Here is a 16,539-nt window from a genome sequence, read left to right as displayed (position 1 = left end):
AGGCACACGGACAGCATTCAGGCTCAGATGGGACCCTTCCTTTGCCAGTGTCGCTCTGCCCTGTCGCCTTTGCATAGTCAGAAGAGGCGCGCTGGCTTTATTTAATAAAGTCACATGCAGGTCTGCAAAGTGCAGGATTTACAGATGGAGAAACTAAAATACAGAGGCACTTCTGGTAGTGGAAGATGAACTAAAGAGTTTCCCATCCACTGAAATTCATTTTGTAGGGCAAAATACAATGCTAGATACAGAGAAGGTGGCAGGTGGTCTCAGAAGCCCTAGTAGGAAACCTCTTGTGTTCAGCGGGAATGCCATGTCAGAGTGTTGCACTATACTAGTGCATGTTTCTAAAAGGCAGCAGGTTTCTGTGGACCTCCAGAAAACAGTGGAGCTTTGCAAGGAGCTCACAGAATCTAAGATGCCTCATTCCTTGCAGGCTTTACTTGATGAAAAACCCTTTCCTCAGTCATGGCCTTGCTGTCCTAGATCAAAGCCTTTTATTTGGGGTTTGTTTGTTTTTTGTGTGCACCTTGCGTGTTTATCTTCAGGGATGTGCATTTAAAATGATTTTTTATTTTCTTTGATATTTCAGTTTCTTTCATTTGTTTGAAATGAAATAGACATCAAAAGGCAGAAGGAAAAAAACCATAAAGGAACCTAAGGGGTCAGGTTTCTTCCTTCCACCTGAAACAAAACTCAGGGCCATGAAACTCCCCTCACCCCACCCCCTTGGATACCTCTTACTCCTTCTGTGGGGTCTCAATTGGGTATCACTCCAGCCCAATTTGGAATTCAGCGACCTCACAGAAAGGGTAAGTGGGAGAGGTCTTCAATTTTTTAATTTCAGTGGCATTTTCTTCTGCAGTGATGGGAGACTGGCCTGGGGTGGGTGCCTGCTTTTTTTTGAAACGAAACAAAAAAAAAAAACAACAACAAGTTTCATTGGGGGCTTCGTTTCATTTCTTTTCGTACCTTGTAACGAAATAGCATCTCATTGAGTTTTTCTTATTGTTTCAAAATGAACGTGCAGCCCTGTGGCTCGACAAGATTGTAAATGCCAAGGAGTAGGACGTGTCCATTATGGGACTCTGCACAGCGCTGTGCACATCTGGAATGTGATATGAAAATCGAAATATATCCATTGTGGCCCCCTCTTTCAGGCTTTAATGGTTCATGTACAAGATGAGGATTTGTTTATTGCTCGTTGTACTGTGGGTTCTGTTACTAACTCGTCTGTATCAGATTACCTTATATGGATGTTTTCACAAATAGAAACGCATGCTGTGCCTCAAGGGCTTCTACCTACCACTATTATTATTAGTCTGTACATGAAGAGCTCAGGAGGGATCCACCTTGGGGGATTATTATAACCAGTAAACAGGTAAAGCAACTGCTCACCACATTTACACAGCTTGCCGTCTGGTGCGAGACAGAATCAGTGCAGGGAATCCATCAGCGATGGAGATGGCACACTTTCCAGACTTGCTGCACTGCTCTGTAAAGACGTGAATACCACCACTCGTCCTTTTCCACACAGAAAACCAGGTCGAATAGCTCCCGGCAATGCCATGCACCAGGACTCCCCCCATCTCCTTCAGGCTGGCGTTTTTCTAACAGAATCTCTGATGTTTCCTGCGATGCACGTTGGATGAAACTGCCCCCTGTACTACACCTGGGAAGACTAGAAAATCAAACATAGTCCCAAGGGGGTGGGCCATATTCATGGCACAAATCAAATGTGAGAGTCAGTTGCAGGTGTTAAAAAAAAACCAAAAAAACCCAACTCCATTCCATGCCTGCAGGAATGTCCTTTTCAAATTCCTTGTTGAGCTCCTTGCTTTCTCGTGCCACATGCTACTGGGGCCCATACTACACGATTTACTCCTAGGGACCTCAAAGAGTGACCCACTGAAGGCCGCGGTGACCCTGCTGCCCAGCATGACTCCTCCCAGGCTACAGCTTGGGGGAAAGGGCCTGACCACGCGATTAGAGCGAGCACAACACGCAGCGAACATGTTTGTTTCAATGTAAATGAAGCGACTGAGTAACAGCATCGGCAAGTACATAGTCAGTCTGGAAGTTTCCACAGCGACCGTCCATCTTTCTGAGCCATTATTGAAAAAGTCATGCTCCCCCGTGGCGCTGGACCACCACACGCCATCCTAACGTAGGCAGCAGACCACGTGGTCTACCCCGTTTGCCCAGCAAGTTGTTTAGGGTAATAACTGCCACTTCGGGCAGGTCACCCCTTTTTCATGTCCAGTCTTTAGCCATCAGGGAGCCCCTGTGTTTAGCCTTTTTATTTATTTTTAATCATTTCTCCTCTGCGAAAGGTTGCTCTTGTGAATTCTGTTCCTGCGTGAAGAACCTGCAAACAGGGCAGAACCAGTCTTCATTAAAGTGAACCCATCAGCTCACCCTGAGTTGACCAGTGACCGGGCACTAAAACCTGGAACAGTGGATGAAGCCCTGAAGCTTTGTTCACCCCAAGAAGAGTGAAATTAAAAAGGGAAGGAAATATCACTTCAGTATAGCGGTGCCGGTATCCCACAATGCAGTGCAGCAAGGCCTTCTAGCACAAGCAGGCCCGAGCCTCAGAGGTAATTTCGGAGAGGGTGTACAGCACTGTGTACCTCTTGCAGTCCTATGTACGTGATGTGTTATTAAATGCTGCACACGTACAAAGAAGTGGCCTTGTGCCACTAGAGCAGGAAAATACTTTCCACAGAGATAACAAAGATTTTTTTTTTTTGTGAGAACAATAAAATTGCTCATGAGGAGAAGGAATGTTTGGCTGAGTAGGTGCAGATAAGATGCTAAAAATGACCATGAGTGTTGTTGGCTAGTAAGATACACGCTTTGCAGGCTGACTATGGATTATAGGTGCTTGACCATATGGACATGGGACTCTGTCCCTCTAGTGGGGGGAGACTCTCTTTCTGCTCGCAGTAAATCCGATGCATGAATATTTGTGCATGGGTTTTGTACTTATCCCATTGCCTCTTGGATCAGAACCTAGGAACAAACAGTGACTCCCTGCTCACAAATCTGTGAGCGAGGGAATCGTGGAGATCTCCACGTTTTTGCAATAATTAATAAGAGTTCAGCAGAACATAAGGTGTCGAGCCATCATGAGCATGGTTGCCTTGGAAAAAGAGCCAGCTTTTAGCATTCATGGCTTGGGAGGGCCACTTCATCCTATGACCCTCCAAAACCCCAGCTGATGCTTGATCGCTATCTAACGTAAAGACAGAGAACGAGAGAGAGAGACAGACAGACAGACAGATGATACCAAGCTGCTGCTCAGGGACGGTTTACGCCACTGCAAGTGAAACAGCAATTAACAGAATTCAACTAGGGAACAAGATTTAATATGGAAATAAATTGGTAATTCAAATTTGTATATGGACACTGGCTGTCAAGTGTTTAGTCATTATGAGGCTGTTAGAATTGTCAGGTAAGGACGGCGGCTGCCGGCAGAAGCAGCAGGGTCTGAAGCCAGGGTGGAAGGTGAGCTTTATCGCATGCCCCCCCCCCCCCCCCCCGTCGGAGCACGTCACCAGCTTTCGCTGGCACCTGGGCACAGCTATTCCAGCGACCTCGCTCGGCTGTCCCTGCTGGCCTGGCCCTCTGACGCCAGAAGGACCGTGCCAAGCACAGCACGGAGAAAACAAAAAAAGGGGGAACTCAAGGGGAGTGCAGTCAGGACATTTACAGGGAAAAAAAAAAAGGCAGCAGCATTCAAAGCATGAAGGGTCCTTTACCCTGAGGAGAGCAGAATGACCTGGGAGGCAGATAGTTGTTTAATTGAAGGACTGATAACGCTAAAAGCTTTTAAATTAGATGAACATTCTCCTACTTATCTACAAATGTATATAACAGTGCTTACAGACTGGGCCCCCAGCTTAATTACGCACGGTTTTGGGAAGCTGTTGCTTTTAAAAAGAAGGTGAACTTTGTTGTGCTTTCTTTTTAAATCACAAAATCCAAAACGACACCAGGAAAATTAACACAGAACTGCGGCTGCCAAGCAGAAAACGCCAACAGGTCCTGCTAGCGTGCAGGTCCCAGAGTTCAGACGTGTGTGTGTGAGTGTGTGTGAGTGTGAGTGGGTGTGTGAGTGTGAGTGAGTGGGTGTGTGAGTGTGAGAGAGAGTGAGTGTGTGAGTGGGTGTGAGAGTGAGAGTGTGTGTGTGTGTATGAGTCAGTGCTGAAGGGTCGCATCTTAGAGTCACCTACTTCAAACCGATGCATCTTTTCTCCAAGCTCAGCCGTAGGAAGCGTGGCACATGGTGCAAGGTGAGAGACTCCGCTTGCAGCTTTGCCACTGGCAGATCCTATACCAGCCTGCACTGTGCCTAGATTCTCTTCCACGGACTCTTCACCCTTCGCAGGGCGGCGCACCTGCTCCCAGCAGCACCACCGCGGGAGGGAGAGGCCGGCTTCAGTGGCAAACCAGTGCAGCTGAGAGCCCAGGGACCTGCTACTTAGGGTGCTGTGTCTTTGCAGGAAGAGATGAGCCCATTCACTGCTAGCAGGGTTGGAACATGCCCAGGACCACTTTCAAAGTGCTTTAACTCTTTGAAATGCAGGTTTTAAAGGATTTTGTTTGTGTAAGACACCTCTCTGACAATAGCCCGCCCTCAATACAGCCAAAGCTCTGCACCTTGTTCAATAGCACCCGTCCTGAGAGGAGGGATTTTTGGGGCACGTATGGGTCGGGGGAGGGAAGTTAACACCCATAACTGGGATTAGCAACACTTCTGCACATACGAGAAAAACCCAAACAGCGGAAAAAGGAACCGGGTCTATCCTTTAGCTGCTGCAAGATTCAACGTGAAAGCGCACACTCTCTTCTGCTCTGGGAATTGGTGCAAAGCCCATGTGGACTTCATCCCAGTCACACCTGGGAACTTTGGGTTTCCAGTCATAAGTATGGGGATGGGAGGGAAAGGTCGTGTACACACAAACTTTCTTCTCTTGTATGTTCTCTCTCTATCCCCCCCTGTACCTCCTACATATTCACACTCCCTTCTCTCCCTCTCTCAAACACGTTCTCTCCCCCTCTCTGCCCAAACCTACCAGCAACAGCAGTCTCTTCTTTCAGGGCCACAGGGTGGACAGGATGACTCCTCCTCCGAGCCTGGAGCAAACACTTCCCCTGCTTTCTCTTCTGCCCTCTCACCTGAGCACAGGTTAACCTTCCTCGAGCGAGTGCATGGGCCATTTCAGCAACAGCATCCAGGGCTTTCCGGTATTTGCCAATTTGAAATTCTGCGTTCCCAGGCACAGTCCCCACTGTCACCCCGAAACAGAAAGCGGGCCAACTCTTTCTGCACCAAGCACTCCACTAACAGGGATGCCACCTGGTCCAGACCTGGGGTTTTGCCCCATTCTGGGTACCTAAGGGAGATCAGTGGGGAAAATCATAAATCAGAATTGTCCATCCATGCAGGGAATGGGGCAAAACCCCAGGACTGGATCAGCCTGCTCCACTGACCCGCGCTGAGGTGGCATCCGAATCCTCAGCCATTCGGTTCAGCCGGTAGCAGCAGGCGAGACAGCTGCAAACGAGACTGCAAAGTTTTCTACCAGGGCCCTATGTGACTTTTTTTCTTAAGTTCTTAAATGATTTCATATAAAAAAGTGTTCTCACATTAACTTCCCTGTACACTTGCTTTGACTGTAAGGTCTTGGGGGGGGGGGTAGGGAGCTCTCACACATCCTCCCGGCACTCTACAAGCCCAGTGTATGTTTTTACTATTACACAGCACTGTACAGAGCCTCGCACAGTCTCTGCTCCCAGTCAAGGCAGACAAAGTACAAAATGAGAGGCTGGGATTGGGAAGCACTAAGAGGTGGGTTACAGGTGGGATTAAGTGAGAAAAGGGGCCTCTTAGAGGACAAGACCTCTTCGTCACTTGGGTAAAGCTGGAAAGGCCCTGACAAGCAATCGATGGGGTAAGTAGAGAGGATAACACCCAGGGCCAGGAATGAAACAAAAAAAAAAAAAAAACCCAGACCTGCAATTAGAGAAGAGACCTCTGGTGCTTCTCCTTCACCTGGCAAACCATCCACCGTCCGCCTTCTCCCGTGGCGCTGGATAATTGCGAGCCACGCGCCCTCACAAAAGCATCTTCAGATCGGCTCACGCCTGTGCCTGGCTCTGCCCAGCTGCTCCGGCGCCGTGTTTAAAAGCTCCCTTTTTTTTTTTCTGCTTGCACAGCAGGAAGAGCCGAATCACATTAGAGAGAGTGGAATTACCTTTTATCCGAGCACCGAACAATGGGTCAGAACGCAGAGGACGCACAAAGCCGCACAGAACTGGGAACAGTGTGCAGGAAATTATCCATCACACACTCCCGGCAGAAAGAAAACAAAAATCTTTCTGATGCAGAGGCTCCCTGGAGAGAAAGCACTGTTCACCCTATGTAAAAAAAATAAGTGTTTTGCTGTCATAATCGGTAAAAATAAAGGGCTTTTTATCTCTCCTGGCCCAGGGGAGCTTAGCAGCTCCTTGCTTCAAAGTCTAAACAAGACTTTCATTTAAAATGATAGTTTATCATTATTCGGATGTGCTAGAACACAATGCCAGGGAGAGAGAGAGAAGGTGGGATGGGATACAGAGAAAGACGAGAGAGAAGGGACAGACTGTCCATGTTTCCACTCTCTCTCTCTGGTTTCTAGAAAATCGCTTGCCAAAATGCAGCCCTCTAGGATTGTTCCAGCTGTTCTGCACCTCCACCTGCATTCAGTACAAATCTCTATGCAAACGTTAGGCGAGGAGAGGAACCTCCGGGGTCTAGAGAGCTCCTGTGCAATATCCTCGCTCTGAGTCATTACCACATGAGTCCAAGATCACCCACAAAAGAAGGGGGCTGGCAAAATCCAGGTCCGTATGCATTTGCTTGAAGTGTGACGGACGGACGGACAGACAAATACGGCCCCGGAAGCGGGCGGAGGATGAAAATGGTTTCGGTCACCACAGCAATTTAATTGCAAAACCCCCACAGCACGCCCAGTCTGTGTCCTTACAGGGTCGGTTCCTCACTCCCTGTTCATGGGGGAGAGCTCTCATCTCATCTGCGCTCGACTCCACATTTTCCACCTTGGGTGCAGCAAAGGCTCCCTCTTTGGTGATATTTACACCCTGCCTGAAACCGTACCTTTCTTAGACTGTTTTTAAATCTCACACCTTCATTCCTGCTCATCATAGTCTTGCTCGTTTAAGCATGCTTTCTATTATAATAAATACATTTCCCAAAGCCCATGTGGCTCTTGACTAGATTGTAAGCTCCATGGAGCAGGGATTCTCACTCATCTGTATCTATATAGTGCTGTGAAGGTCCAGTAGCACTATGGAAATAGGTAGCAGCAAGCAGCAGTGGTGTAGGAGGAGGACAGTGAGGCTAATTTGTTAGTTAAGTTTTCCCGTCAGGTTTATGAATTAAATGCATCCCAATATTTCCAACGGCAAATACCCGGCACAGCCCAATGACTCCAGACGCGGTTTGGCACCCAAGCCCCTTGGCGTGGTACAAAAGTCAAACTTTTCAAGGTGCACAGTCAGAACTTGTAATAAAAAACCAGGCACTGTGTACTAGGTCTTCTGAAAGCACTGATGTGTTCCCATCATTCAGAAAGGCTCACGCCCGAGCTTTAAAAATCGGTAGTGGGCCCAGTTTTGTGTGATGCTTTAACTTTTGTTCTCCTACAGGAGCCGGATTATCTGTCCTGTAGGAAAAAGTGAAGACTTTCTTTTCTTTCACCAGGCTTTTGGTTAAGGTCAGGTGTTAAGTTTTGGGTATGTTTTGATTTGTGCTTATGTTAATATTTGTTTATTGGTCTACTTTGGTTTTGTATGTGATCCATTTCATGTAGATTTGAGCTGTGGTGTTTTATGCTGCTCTTTACTGTTTTGCCTATTTTGGTTTTATAGTTGATGTCTGTGTGTAATGTTGAATGTTTATTTTAGCTGACAGCCATTAGTATTTTTAGGACATGCGAGTTAGAAATGTTCGAAATAAAACCCATCAATACTCATTCTATTAGAAAAAAAGAGAGAGAGAGCAATAGGGAAAACCACAAACACTCATCAAACCACACTGGGTCCCCTAGATATTGGGCTTATCAAAATATGGAATTAAAAAGAAATTCATAGTAAATCCCCCAACAAACAAAATGTATTCCTGAGGGCAGCTTGGCTACAAGATCAAAGACTGGTGACCCAGCAGTTGATGCTTCACAAATCAAGTGGGAGAGGAAGGCTCAGTTTTGGCTTAGACAGAGGACTGTTGAGGTCCACTAATATTCTTAACGTGACACCCAATGGCTAATCCGAGAGAAACACTCAAAGTAGCTTTGGAGAGAAAAAAAACTCTCATGCTCTCTCAACTTCACAGGGTCAATGAAGAGTCTGATGCATCCTAAGGGAGATGGTGGAAGAGAATCAGGGCACACATGAGAAATGGGAAGGAGAAGTGCAAGAGAAACGTCCTACGTGGGAAGATAAAGAAAAAAAACCAAAACATGACAAGACCTACCAGAGATTGACCAGGAAGGGATGCTCGAGGCCTTGCATGATGTGAAGCTCCTTGAAGACATTTCTCACTTCATTGCGTTCCACACACTTCTGTTTATTCATGTACTTCATGGCGTACATCTTCTTTGTGTCCTTCTTCTGGACAATGCAGACCTGGCAAGTGACAGACCCAAGCAGAGACTGAGCCTGAGGATTTACCAACCATGTTCATTTCTTCACTAGATCCAGTATTAACACCTCCCACTTTAGCAACAGGTAGGGGGAGGGGTTAACGAGAGGCTCCAAATCATCAGGAAAGGTTGGAGAGCTACAGGGGTCATCCTGCTGCATGTAGGCACTTTTATTTAGTCAATTTTATATACCGACATTCATATTGATTTCACGTCGGTTTACAATGAGTAAAAATTCAGCATTTTCGATTAATAAAATTAAAAATAAGCTTTCAATAACATATGATCAATTTTACACTAAACATAATAAAATGCCATTATTTTACACTAAAACATAATAAAATGCCATTAATCAATAATTCTAACATATAAAATAAAATATATCGGACCTTATTACTAGTGATGTTACTTATCCATAAAACTAACATTAAATAACTTCTATATCAAACTAAAATTAAATCACATTAATTAAAAGAAATAAAACTGCCTTATAAATATATAGTCATAAAATATACAAAGGATAAGTAAATAAGTGAGTATTCAGGAAGGGGAAACCGTGTATAGATGTTAATTGGCTTGTATAAAAGCCTGCTCAGATAGCCACGTTTTAGTTCTGATTTTCAGTCCACACATCATATGTCATGGGATGGGAGTTTAAAGCAGCAGTACCGCATACCGTGATGACTACCGTATGCTACCAGCATTGCACAACAGCAGTGCAGATTTGCTGGTGGTCAGCTGAGATGCTAGAAAGGTGGCCAGGGGAGTTCAAATATAAATTTAGTATTATGATTTATAAGCCATCAAACTCTAAAAAGACCTTAGGAGATAGTCAAACCCAAGTGATGGTGATGGTGACCTGCCCCCTGTAGCTAAGATAATCATTGCAAGGTGTTATTTCCCAACCTGTCTGCATTGAGACAAAGTCCAGGACTTTGCACCAAATTTAAAAGAAAATTTCTGCATCCACTTTGCTTTTAAACTTGGTGCGGGCACAAAGTGCTCACATATGTACGAGCTTGGTTTTCTATGGAAAAAAAATACCGATTGGGGGTTGATTTGGAAATGCTATTTTCTTGTGCTTTTCCTCGCCTCAGGAGCACCTCTTCTAAACGCAGACAAAAGATTGCGCATTGTGGAAGAACGCCTTCGCTTTCAGTCACGTTGAGGAAGGGCAGCGTTCAGATGACCAATTAATGCCAGTAAAACACTTTTTTTTTATCCAAGTAAAATCACTTTGGAAATTGTCCTACCAAAGCTTTCATTCCTATTTGTCAGAGCAAAGAGAAATATACTTTTAGGAATACATCTGTGAAAAATTAAATTTCAAATATAGTTGGCCTATCTAATCTGCCCAGTCACAGCTCTCAATCTCCCTCAGGATATCCCCTGTGCTTATCTCATGCTTTCTTGAATCCAGATACTGTCCTCCTCTCCACCACCTCCCCCGAGAAGCTGTTCCAAGCTACCGTCACCCTTTCCATAAAAGAAATACTTCCTTAGATTACTCCTCAGTCTCACCCTTATCCCATGACCCCTTCTCTCAGAGCCTTCTTTCCACTGAGAAGCCTGTCCGAGGTATTTAAAAGTCTCCATCATATCTCCCCTATCTTGAAAGGGGGCGGGGGGGGGGGGGAGAGATTGTATAGTGATGGATTATTTTATGTTGTTTATAATGATGTAGTTTTAGTTGTTTTGTATTTTTTTTTTATTCTAACCCGCTCAGGATTTTTTTTGATATGTGGTGGAAAGTTAATTAACATGATAAATAAAGAGGCAAAAATAAATACAGAAAATGTTTTCTGCGGTAGAGTAGATGGAGAAATGCAGTTTGTTTGGTGTCAAAGGGAAAAATCTGTTTTGGTTAATCATTGCCCTTTGCGCTGTCTTTTACCCTCTGTCTGGCTTAAAAAAAAAAAAGAGGTCCGACATCAAGTTTGTTAATCTGGATTTGGGTACTTTTAATTTATACAAAAAGGTCCTAGACAAGGTAAAATTATCTTCCAGAAATATTCACTCACTGTAAATACTCTGGGGTTGGAGCTCACCCTGTAAGCTCTTTGGGGAAGGGGCTTACTGCACCCAAATTACTAACACTGTAAACTGCCTTGAGCATTATTAGGAAATCCAAAGTTATAATTATGTACATCTGCAACAGGAAACTCACCTTTCCAAAGCTTCCCTTCCCGATGGCTCGCAAAATCTCAAAGTGGTTGAAGTTGACTGTTGGTGAGAAGAACAGATTGGATTAAAACTTCTAGGAACTATTTACCTGGGGTCCTATCGTCACGTGGAGTAGATCATAAACCAGATTAACAAAACCCCTTATAGTAAATCTGGTGGCAGATAAAGACCAAGTGGTCCATCCACCCTGCCCAGTAAATTGCCTAAGGGCAAGTATTGCACGACATGACAGGGCTTACACATCTGGATTTCTCTCAGAATGCTCTTGATTTCTGAAAACTTTCACCAGCCGACGCTGAGCTATCAGAAATAAAATCTCATGCCTTCAGTTTCCTGCCAGACGGCTCATCTCTGGCTCCGGCCTTCCTGCTCTCAGCACCACTAGGTAATAAACTGGGTCAGGCTTTGATGAGTCAACAAGCCAGGAAAAAAAAACAACCCAAACATATATATATATCTCACAGATGGACCTTGATGATCTGCTTTCACGGGACAAGTATAAGGAATCAATATTAAGTAAAACCAACTTGAGTGGATGTAACCTAAAAACAGTAGAGAAAGCGACACACGTGAAACCCAAGTATCTCACTTTCCAGGATAAGGGTTAGCCTTAGCAGTGCAGGCAAGTGTTTATATACAAACAAACAGAGGTATTAAGCACGTGCTCCCGAAGTTAATCATTGGACCTTGCCATGCCATCATGAGAGACAACTTTCTAGCTGCTACTGAAGAACAAATTACAAGACAAATCAGTATGCAGGTGTGCTCCGAGAAGCAGATCATCCCTAATGAATGTGACCTCAGAGAGCCAGGCACCCCAGGAAGTAAGAGTCTGAAATTCCCCAGTTAATTCACCCCGGCTCACTCCTTTCACTTCCAATCAAGGCGCGTGAAGACTTGCTCTCTTGAAAGTCACTTACATGTGGAGCAACAAGGCACCTCCAGGAGACCCTTGATGGATTTAAAGTGACAGGCAGTGAGAGGCTTAGCTAATCCATTCTGCCAGCCCCTGTACTCTCGCTGCTCTCTGTGCACTCAGGACAGGACTCCTTGCCTTCTAAACTCCGGGGGAAAAAAAACCAACTTTTCACTTTGCATTTTCCAACAAATTGGGGATCTAATGAAAGTGGTGAGCATTATGAGGCATTCATCAGCCCACCAATATTCTAGTCAGATACACGCAGGCAGCCATCGACAAGCTCAGGTCGGAGGAGTAAAAAATATTCAAATGAAGAATGTAACAATAAAAGCGATGCTAAAATTATAAGACCTTAGGGCAAAATCTCCCTTATGCTGCCATTCCTCCGACGCTCTATTGGCGGCTCCCAAACCTGTCCTGGCTCTCAGAATATCCACAATGAAGATGCATGAGATATTTGCTTAATTTACATCACACATTTCTTGTGGACATCCTGAAAGTCAAAGTAGCTATTTGAGGGTCATGTGGACAGGCTTGACTATCACTGGTTTACCCCTATTTCCCTAAAATTTGATCCTTTCTGCTTGTCCCGTGCTAAAATATGTAAAAGCAAGTAATCTTTGCTCTGGTGTTTATTCATTTTGAAAAAGACAGGCATAGGACGTCCGATTCATCTAGGCTTTTCTTCCACGCTGTGCTTGAGGCGATCTTTTCCCAACTCTCTCCTGGGGGCACCCTTCATCGCTCTGGTTTCCAGGATATCTTTAAATGAATAGATTTGCATACATTGGGTCTCCAAGGTATGCAAATTTATCTCATGCATATTCATTTTCATTATCCAGAAAATCCAATGGGCTAAGGGTGCCTCCAGCAAGAGTCAGGAAACATTGGCTTAAGAACATGCTCGGGTGGTCTCAGGTGCGCCAGTTGTGGAGGCTCTGGAACGGGTCACCCACTGCACCTGCGCAGTCTTGTTAAACTCCTCTCTAGCTCCGACAGGTGAAAAGGTTGCATTTCAGTATGAAGACTTATTCAGAAATCTTACAATGCAGCCAAATTGTGTCTTCAGCTCTCCACTTCCTCACACCCAGAGAGCGGGCTGAGGTTTTGGGGATAAAAGCGAGTACTAGAGAGAGAAGCGGCCTTTAGGATTAGCCATGGGTGCCAGTGTAGACTGCACCTCCCCTCACCTCCACGGAGGGCCTGGGACCTGCCAGCCTCACGGGACCGGAGATTTGCCCCCGAATCGCTTGCACTGCAACATGCGGCGCTGACATTCGAGCGCGGGGCTGATGCAGGTGGGGCTCATTTTGAAAAAGGGGGATTCAGTGCAAGTGAAAGCTGCTGGCTCTTCGCAGCACAAAGGCAGCAGCGTCGCAAGCTTCCTCGCTGACCCACCAAAGTACCACATCCAAGAATTATTAGCCAGATGGATTTGGGAAAGTCAGGATTAATCCCCGAGAGTGAGCAATAAGGACCCTTCCCAGTGACCCGGAGGGGCCACATCAGGCCCCCGGATGCTGAGCTCGGTGGACCTTTGGTCTGACCCAGCATGGCACGTCCTATCCCAGGCTCAGTTTTTTTCAGTAGTATAATCCCAAACATTCAGTAGTGGTGGGACACCAATGAAAACTTTCCCTGCCAAGGCTGGAGGCGGGCCAGCCCAGGAAGGTCTAATTCCTTCATTGTGGAATAGTTTACTGCTTCAGCTTAGAGATGAAAACACTTTGTTACATTTCAGGAAGGGTCTGAAGATTTGTCCAATGTCTGAGGCCTGGATAACTTCAGGTAGAATCAAGGGCAGAGTTTTAAATATGGTCATATATACATATATTATACGTTATGCGTATTTATGCAATATGATGTACAACAAAATTACATCGATTTGAGTGTCTAATCAGCTGGAAAACGATTAATATCAATAAATGAAATGAAGGTCGATTTTATTGTAAGATTCAGAGGCAACAAAAAAAAAAAAGGAGGTGACTAGGGAGGTTAGTAGCATCCTTCATCATCTATGTGAGGAAGGGAGAGGGGAGCACAGAAGGCAGCTGAGGAGCCTGAAGTAGGCGCAGACGCACTGCTGATGTAAAACACTAACATCTCATTTCCCAGGCAGCCTTGAGGGTGATTAAGCAGGACAGTTCACACCGAGAGCTATTCCGGGAGTGGAAGCAGAAGTAACCTCTCAATCTCAGTAAAATTCAGATGCAAACAGATATCTTCCCACCCAGGGCTGTATCCCAAGATCCAGGGCAGAACCAAAAATGTAACTGGAGCAGAAGACAGGAATGACATCAATAAACTGAGGACCTGAAAGGCACCAGGAGTCAAATGGCTGTCAGACTGACAGGGTTGGGCCTGGCTAGTATTGGCATGAAGCGGCTTCCAAGAAATACCAGGTGCTCCAGAAAGTGATGCTGGCCGGGTGACTCGATAGGCGGAAGGCCTGCTCTTCAGCTGCCATTGCTGTCTTGAGCCAATCGGGCTTGTCACAAGAGAATGGACTTTAATCTCAGGCCCCCGTCCAAAATTCCAGCGCAGGATATGGAAATGTCTCAATGCATATTCAGTCAAATAAGCAAACTCTTCAGGGTTGCCAGCTGACTTCTGGTCATCAGGACCGAGCCAGTGCGGGTTTTACCCCAACACCTAGAGGCAAATTCTGCAAGAAGCCCCTAGATGCATGGAGTCAGTTGGCGACCCCACGCTTCACTCCCACCAGCGAGAGAAGACACCAAATCTCAGGAGAACCATCCAGAATATATGCAATGTCTTCTCATGAATATAAAAGCAGCAAGAACAACGCGGAGGAGCAGCAGCAGCGAACCACCAGCAAGGCCAGGAGGTCTCCTCCAGGGGGGTAACAGGGTCTACTGTAACTACATGCAGCCACAGAATCCAATTATAGCGGCACGATCTGAGTCGGCTGCAAGCCACAAATCATTAGTGGCCTTAAGCACGTCAATTCTGTCAAGGAAGGGACATTTAAATAGGACCAAAATATCCCATGCAAATCACAACTAGACACAGGGGACTGCAGGTAGGCCTTTTTTTTTTTTTTTTTTAACTTCAGCTAAAGGGAAACGAATGTGTTTAAAAGAGACGTCAGCAATCAAGAGGTGTTCAGCGAGAGCTTTCTGAAGCCGCAAGGCTCGGGGCTTGATTAGATGAAACTGGGGCACGTATTCCGGAGGAAGCAACATGCAAGCATCTGTCGGAAGAGAGGAAGAAGGGTCCCGCGCGCCTCTCCTGCCAGGCTGTCGTCAGGGAAGTGCCCGCAGCGCCCTCACAAGCTCCTGCCGAAGGCGGAATCGGTTTCTAGAGCAGATCGATCGCTGGTAAAACGAAAAGACCCCGGAGGCTGAAGTCCTCCTCCTGCTCTGGCTCAAAGGGCCTCCCCCCAGCACGTCGCGCGCCTTTTCCTCGAGGCAAGGTAACTCGCCGGCGCTTCCTCTGGTTAATGACCGAGTGGGCTGGCCAGGTTCAGGACCGGGCAAAAGGATAAAGGAAAAAAAAAAAAAGTTTCAGAGCCGCTGGGAGTGATCCTGTGGCTCTGCGGACCCCGCGCTTTTGTGCTCGGGGGCACCGTGGCCACGGCGCGGACCGCGTCTTCCGGTAAAAGGGAGGAGCGAGTTAGCAGCTCAGAGACCCTGGGCCCGCCGGGCTCGGCCCCCTCACGACACCGGTTTGGTCCATTCCGATCGCGCTGACGGAAGGAAGAACCAGGAAGGGGGAGGAACGCGGCCCTCGTCCCGCAGGGCAGGTCTGATCCGACTTTAGAAAGCCAGGGGCCGATTCTTTTACCCTACGCTTGATGGAAGAAAGGCCTAAGCTTGCTCTAGCACAGTTTTACCTTTATAAACAGCACTTTTCCCCACCCCCGCTGCCGGGGATAGCAGAAGAGCGGCGCGGAGTGCAGAGAACGTCCAGGGAAGCCGAGAGGAGCAGAAGTTGTGCACCTGAAAGCAGCGCGTCACATCCGTCTGTCTGACACAGATTTGCTGTTAGCATAAGCCCCAGCAGCCTTCCCAGGCTGCCTCATGTCACCCTGCTCCGGGCAGGATCGCGGTTATCTCAGAGGGAGCCCCCCCTCCCCCGGGCTGTTTTCCTGCCGACTGCAAAAAGGGAATTGAAATTTTACTGTGATTAAAAAAAAAAAAAAATTCCCAGCAGGAGATCACGGAGCATTTTGTGCAAATCAGGGCCCTGTTTCCTGCCTGGCACAGCTCGGTGTCTCTTAAGCCGCACTGTACACCGAATCTTATTGAGCTACAAATGGCAAAATTTTACCATTTACTATTTTATTTAATTTTTTTAATTTTCATTCACTTATAGACGCCCTTGCAAACTTACAGGGATGGCCAAAGTGGTCTACAACCATAAAAGTACATTTTAATGTAATATTTTTACAGAAAAAGTTCCATATTACTGCTTACTCTGCCCCTATTTTTGTATCATGACTAAAGAGGACACCGTTTCTAAAAGGAAATAGTTTTAAAAAACCAGGATTATCACACACCCGAACGTGAAGTCGGCAGGTGCCGTCCCACATACAAGGGTCACTGCTGCGGCACCTCTGGGATGCAGAAAGGCGTCAGCCGCTGTCCTGCTGACCTGTGTGCCACGCGCGGGGGGGGTGACCCTCTCACACAGGGTCCGGGGTCAAGGGCAGGAAACCCTTTCCCCCTCACCAAAAATCGCTCTAGATTGCTCATTGAAGCA

The 16,539-nt window shown here is 46.4% G+C and overlaps 1 protein-coding gene across 1 annotated transcript in view; it reads right to left on the bottom strand.

The window, feature by feature from the left end:
* The window catches only part of STK32A (serine/threonine kinase 32A), a 73,112-nt gene that overhangs the window by 53,611 nt on the left and 2,962 nt on the right, over nucleotides 1–16,539 (bottom strand). The window contains exons 3-4 of the mRNA XM_029583823.1: nucleotides 10,879–10,934; nucleotides 8,543–8,694 (exon numbers count right to left, since the gene is read on the bottom strand). Of these exons, the coding sequence (XP_029439683.1) occupies nucleotides 8,543–8,694; nucleotides 10,879–10,934 (208 nt within the window). The remainder of the gene's footprint in view (nucleotides 1–8,542; nucleotides 8,695–10,878; nucleotides 10,935–16,539) is intronic.

This window comes from Rhinatrema bivittatum, chromosome 18 (genome assembly GCF_901001135.1).
Source record: "Rhinatrema bivittatum chromosome 18, aRhiBiv1.1, whole genome shotgun sequence".
Lineage (NCBI taxonomy): Eukaryota > Metazoa > Chordata > Amphibia > Gymnophiona > Rhinatrematidae > Rhinatrema > Rhinatrema bivittatum.
This window is presented reverse-complemented; position numbering and strand designations above follow the sequence as displayed.